Here is a 21,012-nt window from a genome sequence, read left to right on the forward strand (position 1 = left end):
ATTTTGATGTTCTTTATGTAATTATATGTTATTATTTCAATAAATATAATTAAAAAAAAGATTTGTGGGAGGGAATAGAAAACCATAACTTTTACTGCATAACTACTACTTTCTATAGCTCTGCAAAAAAGAAGAAGAAGTGTTCAGACTTCAGAGTTTCAGAAGGTTGAATGCCTGAGAGGCAGACTTTGTTGTTTTTGTTGTTGCTGCTGCTGCTGTTGTCTGTTGTTGTTGTGTGCTTTCAAGTCATTTCAGATTTATGGTTACTCCCCCCAAGGTCACCTAGCAGGGATTTGAACCCATTTCTCCAGTTGTAGTCCAGCACTCAAACCGCTACACCAGGGGTAGGCAACCCTTTTGAGCCGGGGGCTGGGTTGCTGTCCCTCAGACAACTGGGGGGCCGAAGCCAATAAATAAATAAATAAATAAATTTTTAAAAATTAAATAAATAAATGAACCGGGACAAATGTAGGACAAAATTTTCAAATGGAGGGCACTTTTAAAATAAAAAATGGAGGACACGAGAAAAAAATTGCTGATTTTAAAAAAAATGTTAAGATAAATGCATGTTTCTGAGGCTTCTATAGACAATTGCCCCACCATGCCCCTCATGCGAGACGCCAAAGGCCCCGGTGGCAATCGGCGGCAGGACCGGACTGGGGCCAGTCCCAAGGCCTCGCCGGGCCGCATTCGGCCTGCGGGCCGCAGGTTGCCTACCCCTGCGCTACACCATGCTGGCTCCCTAGATTGGCCAAAATACTCCTTGGCTATTCAGAAACAATTAAAAACAATGTTTTTGCCTGCGTAACTTGCTGTGGGCACTCTTAAGATCAGAGTGCAAGAGGGAAAAAAGGGAGGGGGGTTCATTGTATCAAAAAAGCAAGAGAAACAAAACTGACCTTCTGTGTGGAGGAAACTCTAAATAAAAGTGTCAGGCCCTCAAATTTTTCAGCACAGACATTTATCTAAAAATGGTACTAATAAATTTACTAGTCTGGCAGCATAAAACACAAGCATGTGTTACAAAGTACAACCAAGTGCCTGTTTTCAAAATAAAGACCAAAGATTTGGAAACAGCAACACAACATCAGTGATCCCTTGAGGTTTCTTTACTTGCTTTTTAAAATTTCCTCTAACCTGTTTGTTTTCCTTCAAATGAAGTCAAGAACCAATTGCCTTCAACAGACTTCATTCCTATAAGTACCCTCATTGTCTGTCTTCAATGGCCATTAAAATCCTTCTCTTGACAACTGTTTGGGTCAAGGAGTGAAAGCTTTTCTGATGCAAAAGAAAGGTAGGGGGAGAGAGGCACCCACAGGGACCCAGGATTAAGAGTTATAAAGACATTTAAAGGCTCTTTCCTTCTATTCAACATGTTTAGCCTTTGGGTTTTTGATGCTATGGACAAATACTATAGTGTCTCAATGACTTAAAAAAGTGAACCCCATAAAAGAGGTCGTGATCCACAACTAACTATTCCCTTAAGAGCCATGCCCTGACTGCATCAGAAACAAGACACATACAAACCCCAGAAAGAAACTTATTCCTAAGGAACCCCTCTATATTGTTTTTTGGTTTTGTTTTTTACTGGTTCACAGGCTGCACTTATATGGGAAATTTATACACATTAGGACTTAGGACTTAAGTCTATTATCTTAGAAGCAATAGGTTGGCAGAACAGACAGTTATTTGTCTTTGGTTTGCAAAATTTATTTTCCTCCTGGCACCTCTTTCAAGATCTTTCCATTAGAAAGGAAAGAAAGCTGCAAGATGTTGGGAATCAGCTAGAAAAGAACTAGTACAAAAAACATTGAAGACAAAGAGCTCTCTTTGTTTACTTTTTTCTTTTGTCTTTTTTAAAAATGAGATCAGGCTCACAGAACAAGTTGATATGTTTCTGCTTGTTGACAGCTCACTTCATACTCTCTATAATACAATTAAAGTGGAGGGGAAATGTATTTATTCAAAGCCACATTTGTAAACTATCATATACCTATATTTTTAAAAATCCATAAAACCTGTAGTTTACACAGATTAAAAGCAGCAAATGATATCAAAGTATCCTTACAATGTTCCAATTTCCCCCCCTAAAGATAAAATCTAAAACTACAGCATCATATGTCTTATCAATTTAAAATTTGGGAAAGTCTTAGCCTGAAATCTATATGGCAGATAAGGTTTCCACAGTGAAGTCTACCAAGAAACATCCCTAACACAGTGCCTTCCCAGATGTTTCAGACTACAAGAACCATAATTGCACATCTTTAGCTATGGTGATGGAGGCTGATGGGATTTGTAGTCTAAAAACATCTGGAGGGCACCAACACTGGGCTAAGTGTGAAGGGCAAGTATGTCTATGAAGACAGAATGGGTAAGAACCAATATGTATTTATCACTGTGTTGTTATGGTCAATTATTGTGTGACCGTCCATAATCAAGTGTCAACCTTTGTCATTTTATGGAGTTTTGTCAAAAACACATTAATTGGATTGTTTCAAACAACCATAGTTAATATTAACCCCTGTTTGTAAGTTCAGATAACAAAACAAGATATATTAAGACCAAACTTTTACAGCCATACTGTGGCTCTAACTTGTCATGCTGGTCAATGGTTTAGCATGTAATGTGAGCTAAATCAGAATGTATAGATGCCAAATGCATAGAGAGCATGAATCCAAACAGAAGAATCACAATTTCCATAACTATTGGATTAATCTGGAGCAAAATGGAGACCTCTAAAAGAATGTATGAACATTGTTCAGTTACTGTAATCCTGCTAGTTTTCTTTACAGACCTTGATTCAAAGTGTGTGTTAAACATCACAATATTGTTCATTTCTCTTCTTTCTGGATGAAATTTCATCTGATTCTGAATAAGCACGCTTTACGTTTGCCCCTTTATCTAGAGATAAATGGGATAAAACACTTTGTACACTAAGTGCTATGAAACAAAGAGATGATGCTATAACTGAGGAACGTATGATTATGGATAAAGCACAAATGCCAGACCTCACAACTGAAACAAGGGAAGGGTTGATAATGACAACACAACATAAGCTCAAAAACAACAGTTTTGACATCAGTTTTGTAATCTTTGCCCACACAAGTGGAGCAATTTGTTCTTCCTGAAATTAGCTGTTTTGTGTGAAATCTTAGTTATAACGCTATATAAGCACTATTGGTTTTCTGTATGCAGGTTACAAATGCATCACATCAATGAATCCTATAGCAATTGTACCTACCACATCTGTTATCTATGTGCCTTTGACCAAGGCCACAGGGCTCCTGTGTATCAAGTACCCTGGGAGATTTTCTGGCCACATCATGATCCACACCAGAAAGGCGAATATGGAATTGCTCTTTGTTGATTACCTTCCGCAAGGTTCTGATTGCTTTACGCAGCCTCTTCTCAGTCCTTTTACGTGCACAGCTCAAATTGCATGTGTCTAGAAAGGTATAGGTGGTGGTGATCAGGAGCAGAAAGCACTAATAAATAATAACATTGGGTCCAAAAGAGTAGTAAGTGCAGTAACTGAGAATGCATGGCACATTAACTATGACAGTAAATATTATTCTGAGTTACAGTAATTTTCAAGGACCCTGAAAAGATATTAAATATAGAAAACATTTAGCCACATTTGGAGAAAGGGATGAAAGTTTCAAAACAGGAGATACTTTTGTTTGTTTTGCATGAAGATGTAAGTGAAAGATAGAGAAGTTAATGATCAAACTGCAATAAGCTCTCTCAGAAACAAAACTTTTCATTTGTATTGTGTGTTCTTTTCCAACCAACCTGTCACCTCTTTTTGGTTTGTTTCAAGCTCAAAGTCTGCAGATATAAACATTTCTCTAGCTGCCTTCAATTTGCCTTGATCGCCAAGAGTTTTCTTGCCAGAACTGCATGTCAGGTTTACATAGCAGAAGTTCTCTATTATTGAAATATGTTTCTCTGTGTGAACAAAATAAAAAGAAACAAGAACTTGGCCATCTATGTTGTTGGGCATTTGCTTAAGCTTGATAAATGTTTCTGAGAAAATGCTTTCAGGGCTGTATGATTAATTCCAGATGCTAACAAACTACAAGCAATTGCCCTGGCACAATCTGGTATGTGGGAATAGTTTCAATTATAGCTTCACAGAGGTTCCAAGGAAGGACCACTGCCAAGTGTGTACAATACAAAATTTAGTGCTGGGTGGGGGCTTAGCGCTGCTAAAATTAGTTTATTTCAAATTAGTTCCATTTCTTTTTACTCATTTGAGCTTGCTATGACGAAGCAGGTCTTCCCCAGCTTGGTGCTCTCCACTTCTGTGTGATTACAATTCCTGTTATTCATTGCCAATTTGGCCATTGCATATACCAGATGGGGATTATAGGAACTGAAGACCAACATGTCTGGAGGATGCAAGGTCAGGTAGGGCTAGTCTAAATGCTCAACAGTTCAGTTCTCTATGGACTGCCAGAACTTCAATCATTCTCTACATGGCTGCAAGTCTGAGAATTCATTCTCACATTTATTTTGCACCAGGAATGTCCATATGAATGTATCCAGGTGGTTCTATTTATGTCCTACAAGGTTGTGCTGCGTGTGATTTTAGGAATGGGGGGGGGGTTTGTTCAGTATACATTCTGATACAAATTTGTCAAGTTCGCACTTATTGAATTAATATGTGAATTAGAACGGGATTGCTCTTTGTGATTCACAGTTCCCTGGATTCTGCAAAAATGTCCTTTACATTTTTAAAAAAATAGGTAAAAATATCTATATTGGGAGAAAGGCACACAAAAATCTTTATAATGGGAACATAAATATACAACCTTCCCAAAAATGTCTTGTAAAAGAAATGTGTGCATTAGGAAAAAAGTAAAAAAAATGTACTGTACATGTTAGGATAAAAGGTGTATAAAAATCTTCATGAATTCTTAAATGGGGGGTTCTTTGTTTTATTTGCAAGGTAGAATGTGGGAGGAATTGCAAACTCATGCAGAAGCAAAATGGAATAAACTGAAGTCTGGAAAAATGAGAAACGCCACACCAAATTGCTTCCAAAATGAAATAACACGAAGTTAAACCACAATTAAAGCAGAGAAAACCGGCAGCTTTTTACTTTCGGGATGTTCCGAAAGTAAAAAGCTGCCGGTTTTCTCTGTTTTAACTGTGATTTAACTTCATGTTATTTCATGTTACCTGCGACATCATGTGATAAACTTTGGGCATTTCTGGGGGGTTTTCATGTTAAATCCCGTTTAAATCCCGTTTGCCCATGGGATCTCACTAATGTGATAAACTCATAAGAGATATTCAACACATAGCTCAGAAATACTAAAGAGTCACAAGAGTCTAAAAAGTTATTCTAGTGGCCTACACAGTAATGCATAATGAATAATTAGAGGTCCTGTAACCATGATCTAAAAGTGCAAATGGCTTCTGGAAGAGCAGCAAACCACAATTCAAAAAGGATGTTGACAAACTGGAGCATGTCCAGAGAAGAGCGACCAAAGTGGTGAAGGATCTGGAAACCATGTCTTATGAAGAAAGACTTAGGGAGCTGGTTATGTTTACCCTGGAAAAGAGATAGTTAAGGGGTGATATGATAGCCCTGTTTAAGTATCTGAAGGGGTGTCGCATTGAGGATGGAGCAAGCTTGTTTTCTCCTGCTCCAGAGACTAGAACATGGAACAATGTATGCAAAGTACAGAAAAGAGATTCCATCTCAACATTAGGAGGAACTTTTTGACAGTAAGAGCTGTTCTACAGTGGGACACAGTCCCTCGGAGTGTGGAGTCTCTTTCCTTGGAGGTCTTTAAACAGAGGCTGGATGGCCATCTGTCAGGGATGCTTTCGATTGTGATTTCCTGCATGGCAGGGGGTTAGATTGGGTGGCCCTTGTGGTCTCTTCCAACTCTACCATATGACTTCTTTTGTTCCACTAGCTAGCTTCTCCTAGGGAACAACACCCATTTTTTCCTATCTGCTTCTTTAATACAACCAAACACCTAATTATGCTAGACAGTGCAGCCTTGACTCCTCTGTGTCATTCCTTAATGAAGACAGCTTAGCTCTGATTCTGCTGGGGTAATGAAAACCTTTAGACTATTGAACTACAGAAATAATAACCTTACGTCTCTGGACACTTCCAAAATATCACCACTACTCCATGGTACATGTTGACATGCAAACCATTTCATGCTATTCCAGGATGGACTTTGGCTCCTTGTCTCAGTGGCTTTCTCTCAGTCCCACCACCATCACAGGCTCACTTGGTGAGGCCACAAAACAAAGCCTTCTCAGTGGCTGCTCCCACCCTCAAGAATCCCCTTCCATGGGAGGTCAGCCTGCCCCCCTCCCTGTTTTCCTCTTGCCAGCAATCAAAGACATTTTGTTTAAGCATGTTTTTAATGATTATATAGGGAAGGGTTTTTTTAAATCTGGATTTGTGTTTTAACTTTTGTATGGCTTTTAAATTATTTTACAGTCTTTGATGTGTGTTTTAAATGTTTTGTGAGCATTATTCTGGAAGCCACCATAGGTCCCACTCTGGGAGAAAGGTGACATATACATGAAGTAAGTAAATAAATAAATAAATAAATAAAAATAGATTATGGTGGGTATGACTCTGAAAATAGAAGAAAAAGACATAGAACTCGCCTGTGACTCTGCAGACAGAGGGAAGAATGGTAAAGGAGCAGAATAATTTTGTTTGGACCAGTCATGTGTCTGTTGTATATGATCAAGATTGAAGAGTAGCAAAGTCACCAATTTAAAAGCTGTAGATCATACCGTTGACGGACTTTGTTATCTAGAGCATTAACCTGTTTTGATTACATATATGTATTCATACCTGGTATTATGTGTTGAACAGCATCTTGAAACATCATATTCTTTTTAAAGTTACATTTGCCTTCATTAAATTTAAAGGTTACACTTGTCCTGATGGTAGAGAGATCTTCAGAAAGAAACAGTAAAATAGTTACTTCCAAATGCAAGAAGCATTTTTTACTAAAAAGCAAGCAAGTAACTTAGATGAGTTTCAAACAAGGGGTCATCAACACTTAAATGAATTAGTATTTTTTTTTTTTTTGTTCAGACACTGACCCTAAGATGTAGGGAGTGAAAGCAAAGGTAGAGAGCAAGACAAAATCAAAAATCAATTCACATTGTGAAGTCGAAGGCTTTCATGGCCGGCATCCATAGTTTTTGTGGGTTTTTCGGACTATGTGACCATGCTCTAGAAGAGTTTCTTCATGACATTTCGCCAGCATCTGTGGATAGCATTTTCTTTTTCTTCTAGAACATGGCCACATAGCCCGAAAAACCCACAAAAAATATCAATTCACATTCTTCATTGATGTCATATGAACTATATCTGGAACAGGTGTGTAACTGGTAAACTGCACAGTGGGTCTTTGGTATCCGCTGGGGTTTGGTTCCGGGATTCCCCACCAAAATGTGTGGATGATGTATACAATGGCACAGTAAAATGGTGTTCCATATATAAAATGGCAAAATCAAAGTTTGCTTTTGGAATTCCTTTTTTTTAAAAAAAAAATATTTTCAAGCCATGGATGGTTGAATCCGTGGGTAAAAAAAATAATGGATATGGAGGGCCAACTGTATAATAATGCCTCTCACATACTTAAACTGCTGAATGTGTAATGTATGCCATAATTCATTCTGTTCTAGAAGGAGCTGCTTCACATAGAGACTAGAACAGTGGAATAAACCTAAACAACACCTCACTATAAGAGATCTCCCTCAACTCTGCTGTCCTGAGAACATTTAACAGGGACTACCAGCCCAAAGACAGATATTTTGTCCAGAACTATAACTTTTGACAGACAATATATTTCAATGAACAAGATTTCTTTAACATTCTGATAGCCAGACAACACACCTCCCCCAGCTTTTAAACCAACAAGGAAACATATTCATCAGATAATTACCTAAAATAGCAGACTCATTTGAATTTTGTTTTTTCTTCTTAGAAGGGCTGCCACATTTTAAAGTGTAGGAACCTTCCAGGCCTAAGAGACAGATGATAAAGCTATACAATAAAACAGAAATACACGCTAAAGCCCTGGTGAAATATACTCTTGGAAACACTTTAATGTCTGAAGTATTTAGTGCCTCAAGGCTACAAACATTGTAACTTTGGTTGCCTACACTAGTTGACTGGCGGTTGTTGGCTTCACTAGCAATTTGGATATTGTCAACTCTGGAACCCCTTTTTTAAAAACAGTTATAGTCTTCCATTAGATGGTGGCAATAAAAGACTATTCTGGTATTGCATATGATCCAAAGTAGCTATAAAGCTCTTAATATATGTGGCTATTAAGAAGGAAGTAATAATCATATTTATTCTTCCCAAAAGAATATGTACTCATAATCATTATCTCAGTTATGTCTAGAGCTCATCTCATTTTGCTACTTACCCTTACCCCACTGCCATGCACTTCTGTTGGGTTTTTTGGGGGGAAGGGGGTTCCTGCTGACATTGGTGACAGTTTTTTTTTCAAAGCCTTGGTCAATAGATAGAACAGAGAGATGGCAGTGGCTTTTGTGACTCAATTCCAAGTGTCCTCTCCCATCAAAGTACAGCTTCTACAGCTGAATAGTTACCCATGGACACAGATGTGATGAACATAAGAGGATGACTGGATTGACAATGGAAGAAAATTCATGACAAGTGTGACAACTCACAGACCAGACTGTTGTCACTGTGTGCCTTCATGTCATTTTCTATTTATGACAACCCTAAGGCTGTGACAACCCTAAGGCAAGCCTATCACAGGCTTTTCTTGGCAAGATTAGGTTCAGAGGGGTTTTTCCCTCACCTTGCCAGTGGGTTTCCATGTCCAAGCAGGGATTCAAACCCTGTTCTCTAGAGTCGCAGTCCAACACTCAAACCATTACACCATGTTGGGTCTCCAGTTATTCTATTATGTGCAACAGCATCCCTGCACTTGGTGTCACCTGAAGTGGGGCTTCCAGAAGTGAGGCTTCCAGGAGCTTCATACGCTTCCTCCACTCATGCTTTCCCATCCTTTTCCTGATGAGGAAAAGGACAGGAAGGTGGGGGGACCGCATGGGGGGGAAGGCCCAAGCAGCTATCATCCTTCTTCTGAGGTGTCACCTGGTGCAAGTAGCACCATTGCACAGACACACCAGTGATGCAACTCATTATATGGTTGTGAATTCTGATTTTTCTATATCCACTGTGTGTATCCACTGTATGTATCCACTTCTAAATGTCACCAAACAAAAGATGCTTCCACAAGCAACAGCCATTACTTCACAGCTAGAGATGTAAATTTTCTAGAAATTTTGAGTTGTTGAAGATGTTTTTGTGGGGAAATGGAAATTTTGGAAAATATTAAATATGTGTAATATGTATTTACTTGCATAATTAATAAAATAATAAAATAAAATCTTTATTTATATCCCGCCCTTCCAAAAAGATCAGGGCGGCTTACAATAATGCAACAAGTGCAATTAAATACAGAATTAAAAACATATAACAATCAATACAATACATAGTCTAAAAACAATAAAAGCCCCGTTAGCCCATCCTCATGGCCACGGAAGAGGAGGGAGGCCCACAGGATATTTAATCGGGGAATGCCTGCTTGAATAGGAAGGTTTTGAGGTCCTTCCTAAATTGGGCCAGGGTGGTAGATGAGCGGAGCTCTGTGGGCAGCGTGTTCCAAAGGGCTGGGGCAGCTGTGGAAAAGGCCCTTCTTGAGGTAGAAGCTAGCCTGGCCCCAGGCACCTTCAGCAATTGCTGCCCAGATGTTCTGAGGGTGCGAGGCGGATTGTACGGGGAGAGGCGGTCTTTTAGGTACCCTGGTTTAATAAGAATGACATTCCTGGTTTAATAAGAATGGTAATTCAAAATTATCTAGTTGGATGGCCAAGATTATTCCATGCCAAGTTGCTTGAGTGTGCTGTGATGACCCAACTCCAGGTTTTCCTGGATGAAACTAATTATCCAGGCCCCTTTCATGTTGGTTTTCAACCTAGTTTGTGGACAGAAATTGCCTCAGTAGCTTGATATATAATGTAAGGAGAGAATGTAAGCTCACTGAGTTCCCAAACTCTCTTAGCACTGTTGAGTACCATCAATCACAGTATTCTTCTGACACCTACCCAGCATACTTTTCATAAGAACCCATGGAAGCTATGGAAACTCTAGATAAGCATCTGATGACAATAACGGACAAGATATGGAAGAACTAAAACCTTATTCATCAAGTAGTACTCTTTTGTAAAGACCTAGCTCAACTAAGGGAAAGTATATAACTGGCACTGGGGCTGAATTTCCCTTGAGGGAAATGTGAAGGTACTCCTATCTAGTTCTGCTTTTGAGTGTCCAAACAGAGCAGTAGCTACGAATGCTCTTCATCAGATACTTACTGGCATATCCCTTTCTGGAGAAGAAAGATTGGACAAAGATTATTCATATTTGCCTAGCCTCTAGAGTGGATTAGAAAATGCCTGCTATGTGCCATCAAGCCCCAAGCTCAGAAAGTAATTTTAGGTGTCTTCAATATTCCTCAATTAGGAAGTGAGCTTTAAAAGCCATGTAATCTTTTTCTACCTCCAATTAAAGTCCCAACCACAGACGAATTACCAGCCCCCTCCATCTCTACCATCCTCCTGCCATCAAAAGTTCTCTCAACTAGTTTCTCCGCTGCCGCCCCGCATTTCAACCACACAGTCTTCCTGTCCCTTTTTTTCTCTTTAATTAGTGGCTGCAAGGATAGAGAACAGGCAGGAGAAATTGGAGGAGACTTTCTTTCTCTCTGTTACCCTAATACATGGGAGAACAGCATGGCAGAGCATAGGAAACTGAAGGAGATGAAGTGCTCCAAAGGGTTTCTGAACTGATCGGATATTATACCAGTTGACCTACAGTGTTCAGGATAGATAGCAATGTGGGAGGCATACTAGAAGCGCAAAGCAGACACTCCAAATTGACTATTTCAGCTAGTATTTCACTCAAATTCCAAGTGAAGCTAAAACCAATAATTTTCTGTTAAACAGTTGGCAGAGGAGGCTATTGCTCAATTACCAGACAATTCATAATCCCTAATAACTGTGTTGACTGGCAATTGGCTCATGTAAGAGAAACAGATTTCTATTATCACCATTGCCATCTCAGTTTTTTTAAAAAAAAAAAATCTATAAAGTGCAACCATAGTTGACTTCAATACCAGCTAAGCATCTATATTCTAGTCAGTTATCCTCCCACTTCGCCATATAAACAGTTTATGAACATATTATACTTTCTATATTTTATAAATCAGGTTATATATAGGAGCGCTGTGCTGCATACCAAAGAATGCTTACAAGGAAATCCAGGCACAAATTTGTGAAAGATATAAATACTACTGCATGTGAATATATACACATTTGAATTTAATTTAATGCCTGTTATTTCTAAGACTTTCCAAGAGTTGCAGTTTTTGTATCCTGCAGCTCTTGTTCTTTATAACTTACCAGAGTTCTGTAAGTTCTGTATAACTTACCAGAGAGTAAATGGGCCTTGGAGGAGCAGATTAAAAAGCACCTATCACTTCCACTGGTCTTAATGCAGTGTAGAGATACTTTGGGTAAAATGACATCAGGCAAAGATCTTTCTATTGGGCAAAACACAGAGACTCACAGGACAAGAACACTAATTGCTGTCATGGTGCCACAATACAAACATGAAGCTACACACTGTTACATAAACAGTTGTCAGTCTGTGTTCAGGTTATTAATATGGAGAAGAAAAGCATAAATAACACATTTTATTTCTCTTTTCTGTAAACCATGAAATATATCTTTTCATAGAGACAACCACAATAGGAAAAGCAGCCCAGATTAAAAGCACAAGAAAGAAAGCATCAAAGATTAGAAAGTATCTCCTGTTTTTGTTTTTGTATTAATCAGCTTGAACATTAACCATATTGGCCAATTAGAAGCAACAAAGTACTGCAGGCTGGAGACACAGAATAGCTTTTTTGGAGAACTGAATACAGGTGAAAGATGGATTACTGTAGTTCATGCTAGATTTACTTTTTTCACTTGGGCTGCATCTACATTACAGAATTCATACAGTTTGATACTGCTCAAAGCTATAGAATTCTAGGATCTGTAGTAGTGTGAGATATTTAGCTTTTTCTGTCAGAAAGCTCTGGTGCATCAAGAAACTACAAATCATAGGACTCCATAGGATGGAGACATGACAGCTAAAGATATGTCAAACCGCACTAATTTTGCAATGTGGCAGCAGCTCTTGCTCTGATAAACAGGTACTAAAGATATTATAGTAAGAATCAGTGCCTTTAAGAAGATGTACCCCCTTTGACCTTTCCACATTTTTGTGTTATAACCTGGAATTTAATTGGCATTGTTACTACTTGATGTACACAAAATACTCAACACTGTAAAGGTGCAAAATATTTTGTCTGTGGCACAAAAGTGAAGTAAACAAAAATAAACTCACACTTTTATTGTGTCATCTCCACAGTGTTGAATATCATGTGTATACCAAGTGCTAACATTGTCTATTAAAGCCATTTCAATTACCAGTTGTTATCATAACAAAATATGGAAAAGTCAAAGGAGGTATTTGTATGGTTTTGCGAAGCATTTTGAAATAAAAATTGATGCACACAATGGGAAGTGCACCTTCTGTCAAATTGTTTTCAGTTCTCTCTAAAAATATTGTCTGTCTTCAGTCATAGTGAGAGGGAATGCTAATGTGTGCTGATCTGTTCAATGGATTGATGCCGTCAGAATTCCCACAAACGAATAGCCCTTAAGCAAACCAAAGTCTCCAAAAAATGAATGGAACTCTGAATCTTACCAACACAGTCCTTTTTGTTCCAGTGTAATTTGTGGCCAGAATTACAATGGCACTGATAATTCCCTAGTGTGTTTATGCATGTATGCTGGCACCCTCCATTGTTGATACTACACTCATTGATATCTAAAGAAAAAAAATAGATAAGAAAACATTTTTAGAACAAAATTGGCATCCTTGTACTCTGTCCAGCATAAAACTTTACAACAATAACTACTGCTGAATACGTAATATACATAGAGCTACACAAGCTGGGGTCTAAATACCCTAAAGACACCAGATCCTGTCTCATCTTGGAAGCTAAACAGTATCAGCCCTGGTTAGTACTTGGATGGGAGACTGCCAATTACCAGGTGCTGTAGGCTATACTTCAGAGGAAGTAACTAGCAAACCACTTCTCAGGACACCTTGTCCAAGAAAACTATATGGTTCATTGGATCACCGTAAGTCAACAGACAACTTAAAGGTACATATAAACACACACATATGCTGATTATATTAAGTAGGAATGCTTTTGGAAGTTTGATAACAGTTGCTACAAGCTTTATTAAAAAAACTTTCTTAAAAGACTCACAGGGTCAAAAGAGTTCTGAGCAGAATAAGTAAGCTTTAGCTATGGAGCCTAGGCACACTAAACCTATATGCCAAGATTTAACCCAACATTACCCAAAAGAACTGTCACTGATTTCAAGCCAAGAATATAAGATGCTGCATGCAAACGTTCACCCTGAAGATTTGGGTTTCTTGTCCCTTTCCCCCATTCCAAGTGAACACACACTGTGATTAGATCCTTATCTTGAAATCCATATAATGTTTTGTTTGCATTTAGACAATACAGTGGTACCCCGGGATACGAAATCACCGCGTTACGAAATTTCCGGGATACGAAAAAAATAAATAGGAAAAAACTGTTTCGGGTTACGTTTTTTTTTCTGGCTACAAAAGAAATTTGGGTGGTTTCGGCGCTTTTTCGCACGAAATCGCGGCTTTCAGCGCTAGCGGCTATGGCTTTTTCGGCTAGCGAAATCTTTCGGGTTACGAACGGCGCCGCGGAACGAATTACATTCGTAACCCGGGGTACCACTGTATATGCATAACCACCACTCTCTTTTTCATACCATTCTTGGCTGCCTGTTCCATGTTCCATTTACTAGTATATTGAAGTCCTCAGAACAGCAAATACAGATCAGAGGCTGTATATTTTTGAATGACAACAGGCAGACTTACAACATATGGGGTAGACCAGTGTTTTTGTTTTGTTTTTTTACAATTACAAGAGATAAATCTACTAAATAGCAAACTTAGTTTATGGGGAAAAAACTTCTGAACTAGGATCTGGCTTTGAAGGTAAGTACTATGTACCGTATCAAGTACAAGAAGTAAGCATTTTGGAGGCAGCCATTCTGCAAAATCCAGTTGTTAATACCTAAGTGTGGAATGCAATGGTTTGTTTTAACAGTCACAGCTCCTTTCCAATAAGAGTCAGATAGGAAAATTGCTTAAGCAGAAATTTAGCATGTACAGAGTCAAATTCCACTTGAAGCTGACCGAAAAGGAGAAAGACCAACATCTGGAATAACTGCAGCACTGGGTTTAATACCAAGATTTCCTCCCAATGTCAATATCAAGGAAGTAACACTCCAACAAGCACACTAGTAATAACTTTATATATACTGACCTCCACAATGTGTGAAGCCAAAGAGTGTGTATCCTTTCTTGCAAGTACACTCAAAAGTGCCTGGATGATTGATGCACATATGGTCACATGTCCTTTCGAAGGCACATTCATCAATGTCTGTAGTATGAAAGGAATATTTTATTATTTCACTTCATGCAAAGAAGACATTTATGATCTAGGAAAACTGGATAAAAAGAAAAGCTAAACTAGCCTTTTAAAAAAGATACCGGAATTGTTAAACAAAGCAGTGGTTAGCATGGCAAAGACTGCATTCCAAAGGACTGACCTGCTCTTCTCCCAATGAATTATTATGCTTTCTTTAGTCTACTGAGAACAAATAATAAAGTCCACTCAATATGAATAGCAAGAATGCTAAATTATTTTTATTTAGTATTTGTTATTGACCAAACATTTAACTCACATTTTTATTTCAATGGTATATGCTCAGTCCTATCCCAAGGCTACTTACTATGCTAAATGCCATTTACTGGTTAGAAATAGAGAGTTCTTTGCCTCTTTGGCAGAAGAAGGATAATCGGCTGGTGATCAGTTTTAATTTCTGAACATCTCAGTTCATGGCATGCTCCTTCATAGCAGTCCAGTAAATGGACTGAGGCACTTGCGACACACACTAACAAACATGACTTTTGATTATTATCACCCTGCCAGATAGCATCATTACCTTGCAAATTCTTTTTAATCTGCTGAGGTCACTTTGGTAATTAAAATACAATCCAAAAATAGTTACATTTTCTTACTGAAATAAAAGTGAATTAAGAAACTTTGTAACAAGATCCTAAACCTATTACATGAAACATTTCCCACAGAAATCCCAGAATCTTTTTTGAATTATATAAAGATCTCAGTTACTAGGTGTACACAAAAAAGAAAAGAAAAATGCTTCCAATTACTTCAAATGACTTTAAAAAATAATGTCGTAGACTGATAGAGTCTACAGATGAATACTTACTAGTAATAAAGAACTTTACAAAAGAAAATAAGTTCAACGCAAGAACATTATTTCTGGAATACATTAGCAACTCATTATTGTCCACATTTCCAAACCATTCAAAACTTATTTAATTTTTATTGCTTCCCAGTGCACCTACCTTGACATAATTTTTCATCAGTTAATAATTTAAAGCCCTTTCTGCAACTGCAATCAAAACTACCAATTGTGTTTCTACAAAAGTGATCACATCCACCATTATTGGCCTGGCATTCATCAATATCTGTAACAAAAAAGGTGGGGGAACAAGTAAGAAAGAGTTTTGATTTTCTTTTCTTGTCAGATTCCAAACATGTGGCTTAAACTCCTAGGCTACCATCAATATTCGTGTACTGTGCATTAAACGTTCAAAAAAAATTGGAACCACCAATCAAATAACATTTCTCTATGTCTCGGACTGAAGCAGTGACTACGGATGGCATCTCTCCTCTGAATGCCTGTCTTGGGGCAGTAATGGACTGGATGAGGGAAAACCGAATCAAGCTGAATCCAGGTAAGACGGAGGTACTCGCTATAGGAACCCCGAATCCAGGAATGGAGTTGTGTCAGCCAGTTCTGGATGGGGTCACACTTCCCCAGAAGGATTCTGTTCGCAGCTTGGGGGTGCTCCTTGACTCGTCGCTCCAACTGACAGCTCAGGTGGATGCGACAGTCAAGAGCGCCTGCTATCAGCTCTGTCTGATACGCCAACTGAGCCCCTTCCTGGAGCCGAGGGACCTGGAAACAGTAGTACATGCACTGGTAACCTCTCGATTGGACTTCTGTAATGCGCTCTACTTGGGGCTACCCTTGTGCCAAGTTCGGAAACTTCAGTTGGTACAAAATATGGCAGCCAGATTGATCACAGGAGCTTCTAGGAATGACCATATAACACCGGTCTTGAAGTCCCTGCACTGGCTGCCTATTAGTTTCCGGGCAAAGTACAAGGTGTTGGTGATCACCTTTAAAGCCCTACATGGCTTGGGCCCAGTGTACTTGAGGGAACGCTTTCTTCCCTATTGTCCGTCCCGCACACTAAGGTCCTCTGGAAGAAATCTACTACAGCCAAAAAAATCTAGATTAACATCAGTTTCCCAGAGGGCCTTCTCTACTACTGCTCCTAAACTACGGAACGACCTGCCGGAGGAGATCCGTCACATTTCCACTCTGGTAGCTTTTAAGAAAGCATTCAAGACGGATCTCTTCCGGCAGGCCTTTCCAACTTAGTTACCCTCCCCAGATATAGAGATATTGTCCCCTCATTTGTCTATTCTTCCCCGCCTATGTTTCTGCCTTTTTAAATGCTTTTAATGCTTTTAATGTTTTTTTATACTATTATTGTTTAATTCTGTTTTAGTACTGGGTATGGGGGGCAGTAGGTTTATGGTTTGATTTTTAACTTCATTGTAATTGATGTATTTTATTGTTGTAACCCGCCCGGATTCTTTGTGACTGGGCGGGCTATAAATAAATCTATTATTATTATTATTATTATTATTATTATTATTATTAAAAATATTCTAGCAAAAACTAATTTTAAAAGTATGCAGTGCAGGGCTGAAGTCAGTTCTCCACTGATTAAAATAGTAATTCCTAACAGAGTGTTTGGGCACATCATAACACTAGGGCCGTGTCTGCACAAGCCAAATAAACTGTCCTCCCCACCATCCTCTTGGTAGGTACTCTGCACCACGGCCCAAAGTCTGGTTCTGGCATGTACAGTCTGGACAATGTCCTGTCAGTTCAGCACCAAAGCCAGGATATACCCCCCCCACATAATGGATTTAAAAAATATACCCTTTGCCCTGGATCTTCCTGAATCTATTACATGGAAGATCTGGACTCTTGTGTTCCAGTGATGTCCCACTGTGCTGCCCAGTGCTGCTGCCACTGACAAAAGTGGCTCACTCTGAGGTCAGAACAAGGTGCCCAGCCATACGATTGAAGCTGGACCCCTCATTCTCATCTTAAAAGCGAGTGACTCTCACCAGCACCAGATTGCACAGTGGGAAACACATGCAAACAGCTGCCTAGCATTGGAATGGAGGGCCCCAGGTGGTGGGAGGAGATTGGGACAGGCCCAGGGCTGCTCCCAGAGTATTCTAGTCAGTGCAGACACCAAGGCAAACAAGTTTCTTTTTTAAAAAAAAAACTTCTACGAGGGCACTCCCATCTGATCGTACTGCTGAAGAAACCATCCAGTGTCCTCATGTAATTGAAAGGTGGGAGATTTCTTAAACTACACACAACTGGAGCAAATTGTTTTATACTATATGTACCATTGGCATATTATTTAAATATTATTTTGCTACCATATATACTCAGCTATAAGTTGACCTCATGTATAGGTCGAGGGCAAGTTTTGGGGCCAAAATTATGGATTTTGACATGACCTGTGGATAGGTCGAGTGTAAAACTTGGAGGCTCCTTCAGTGTGTATATGCAAGCGGCAAGAGGGAACCAGCAATCAATACGAAGCTTCATTGTTTCAGCCTTCACTCCCAAGATAACTAAGGGTGTGGGCAGGAGAGGGATGGTTAAACAAACAGCAATCAATCAATCAATCAATCACCAAGGACTCTATCTGCTTGGCTCAAGACAGAAAGAAACTGCATGGAGAAATCTGAAAGAGCTGCTATCACATTACCATACTGACCTGTAAATAAGTTGACCTAGGATTTGAGGGTCAATTTTTGGGCATACATTTTTAGACTTATAGAGGAGTATATACAGTAATTAAGTTGCCATTTGTGTGCTCTATGGCTTTCAAAACAAACACTGCAACATGGAATAAAAAAGCATGCAGAAAAATGAAAATGGGAGTTGGCTGATCTAAAATTCTGAGGCATGTTTACTATGTGTTTTAGACCTGTTTAGCTCCCTGAATGATCAAGTGGACCCTCATTTTTCTTGCTGTATGTAAAGTGCTCCTTTCAATAGCCCTGGACTGAAAGATGGTATTTGCACAGACTGACAAAACTGTATAAGCCCCGTTTCATGTGAACTGAGAGACTCCTCACAGCACAATACCATCTGCAAGTTAACAAGAGAGTGAATGCAAAAAGCAAACCTGAGTTTAAGTACTCATTCTAAACCATCTGAAATTAGAGACCATTAGAATGGCCACTGATGAATCTCATAGTTGAGTTTTGGTGAATCTGAGCTGAGCTTTCCATTTCAGATTTTCTTTTCTCAGTGTCTTATAACAGTGATGTGCAATTATAGCCCTACACATACTGTTGGCCTGTACAGACTGCTTGAATCCCAGAAGCATAGCTAATGGTGAGGAATTATGTAGCTTGCAACCAAAAAAAATCCTTGCTTTTTCTTTGTCTTTGTTTTTTCAAGGTGCTTTTAGGAATCACTTGCAGATATTACTGAATGCACAATAATCGATACTCTACCTTTGCATGTCTTCCCATCAAACTGAAGTGTAAATCCAACAGGGCAGCTGCAGTGAACACCTGTTGAAGTGTCTTTACAAGTGCGATCACAGCCACCATTATTGACTGCACACGTTTCTGAAAAAAGGAAGTAGCATTTAGCATTTGGAAAAGAAAAAAACTAAAAGAGAATTTTACACTATTTGGGGTATTTGTTCTTACCCAAACAAATTACTTCCATTCCAATGTCAGTTTTAAATTAAATGACATCTCTGTTACCATGAAGACAGCTTCAAAGGTTTCTTTTCAGCGGAATATGTGACAACCATGTAGTATGGGCAAATCACTACCCCCATCAATTGTCTGTATCCTATTAACTCATAAGAAAACTAGGATTTCCATTAGGGGGAATACAGTGAATGGTTACAATAATGCAAAAGAATCACATTATTGCCATTAAGCCAAATAATTTTTAGCATATTGAAGACCGAGCACTCTTTAATTAGAAAAAGATTTTTGAAAGTCTTTGAATCAAAAGGCAGACCCCTGTTTGTATCACAGAACAGCTGTGGTATGCTTTAAATTACTGTACATCAGCAGCAAGTAGCTTCTAGATCTTACATCCCTGTCCAGGCACTCCCTCAACCCACACTCCACACCCTATTTGTTACAGCTGCCACTGCTGAAAAATAAATAGTTTTCCCCCTTTAAAACAATGGGCACATTCTGTGTGCTATATTTACAAGAAAAAATATACTTTAAGAGGCTCCCAGAAAAATGATTCCACTTGTAAAATGGTGTGTGGGAAGCATGAACCTTGTTTTGAAGGAAAATCACAATTTTGCTGCTGCTTCTGAAGTAGAAAATTCAAGAGCATAGTTGCCAGGGACCTACGGAGACCACAGAAACAGCTTCATGATTCATGTGGCTCACAGGCTGCAAATTACCAATCTCTACAGTAAAAGTACATCAATTTCAAGCTTCTTCACAGAATGGCAACTGTGCCTACTGTATGTTACTTGCTTTTTCCCCCTCTAAGGACCTGTCTGCACAGGGTTTTGTACCATGCAAACAGGTGGAGGAAGATGGAAAACCAACAGTTCAGTTGAAAATCTTTAAAGAGAATGTCTATTAGTACCAAGGGCTGAGTGACCTAAATCACATGATTAGTTCGAATGAGAGAGAGAGAGAGAGAGAGAGAGAGGAGAGTTTGCATGTAAGAAATCCCTATCTATCTCAAGAGCGAGAAAGAGAATGCAAAAATTTTCCAACAGCATTTGGATGCCTCTGTAACATATAACAAAAGGAGAGAGTATGACACATGGTTCCCACAGGCGCCATTCAAGAGACTACTATTCAATGTAGCCAAAAACATTTATGTAAAAATTTAAGTGGGAGGATGTTTACAGTAGCTGAAAGTAATAATGGGCAGTATCTAGTAATGAGCTTCCTAGGGTAAAACAATTGAATTCAGCAGAAATTGGAAAGGGCAGCCTATTCCCCACTTCAGCCCCTTCAAAAACTCTCCAGAGCCAGTCTTTGAGTGTACAAATAGTAGTAGGAGGAAAGGAAGGAGGAACCATCATGCTAGCATTTGGATTAGGTCAATGTAAGTGGCAACATTTACATTGACAAGTGGCAGATGATAGTTCACACAGCAAAGTCAGGAATGGCATCATCATCAGTAATAAGAACTGAACACTTTTTACCCATGAGCAGTCGCCGCTTCACCCTCTTATCTACATCAGCTCCTGCAGTGGCATTGTTTTCAGAGATATCAGTTGTAACTTCATCTCTTTCTTTAAAATTGAAAAGAAAAAGAAACATGAGAAACGGACCCACATGCAGTGCAAATACTCTTCTAGGCAACTGTATTATGGTATCAGAGAGAAAAACTGTCCATCAACTCACACAACTGATTGGCACCTCTGGCCTAAATCAAATTGCTAGCTCCAACTAGATCAGATTTGCTGAAGTAATGGCTACATCATAAGTGGAGATTTATGTAAATATTCTTGATTATTAGTATTATTATTAACTGAAGTGAATTTAGGCCAGGGACGGGCTGGGATTTAGGCCAGAGGGCTGAACTCCATTTTCAGCAGTTCTCTCTTCT

The 21,012-nt window shown here is 39.0% G+C and overlaps 1 protein-coding gene across 3 annotated transcripts in view; it reads right to left on the reverse strand.

Moving 5' to 3' along the window:
• Nucleotides 1–21,012, reverse strand: part of SCUBE2 (signal peptide, CUB domain and EGF like domain containing 2) — a 60,831-nt gene that overhangs the window by 15,450 nt on the left and 24,369 nt on the right. For 2 of the 3 annotated variants that reach the window (XR_006101563.1, XM_042446553.1), the window contains exons 7-16: nucleotides 20,606–20,695; nucleotides 18,918–19,034; nucleotides 15,635–15,757; nucleotides 14,526–14,642; nucleotides 12,851–12,973; nucleotides 11,526–11,636; nucleotides 7,941–8,021; nucleotides 6,839–6,943; nucleotides 3,793–3,948; nucleotides 3,242–3,445 (exon numbers count right to left, since the gene is read on the reverse strand). Coding sequence is in view for 2 of the 3 variants with exons in the window: in XM_042446553.1 (XP_042302487.1) it covers nucleotides 3,242–3,445; nucleotides 3,793–3,948; nucleotides 6,839–6,943; nucleotides 7,941–8,021; nucleotides 11,526–11,636; nucleotides 12,851–12,973; nucleotides 14,526–14,642; nucleotides 15,635–15,757; nucleotides 18,918–19,034; nucleotides 20,606–20,695 (1,227 nt within the window). In the remaining variant the exon portion in view is untranslated. The remainder of the gene's footprint in view (nucleotides 1–3,241; nucleotides 3,446–3,792; nucleotides 3,949–6,838; nucleotides 6,944–7,940; nucleotides 8,022–11,525; nucleotides 11,637–12,850; nucleotides 12,974–14,525; nucleotides 14,643–15,634; nucleotides 15,758–18,917; nucleotides 19,035–20,605; nucleotides 20,696–21,012) is intronic. The other variant, XM_042446554.1, reaches the window with a different exon arrangement.

This window comes from Sceloporus undulatus, chromosome 1 (assembly GCF_019175285.1).
Source record: "Sceloporus undulatus isolate JIND9_A2432 ecotype Alabama chromosome 1, SceUnd_v1.1, whole genome shotgun sequence".
NCBI classification, from domain to species: Eukaryota; Metazoa; Chordata; class Lepidosauria; order Squamata; family Phrynosomatidae; genus Sceloporus; species Sceloporus undulatus.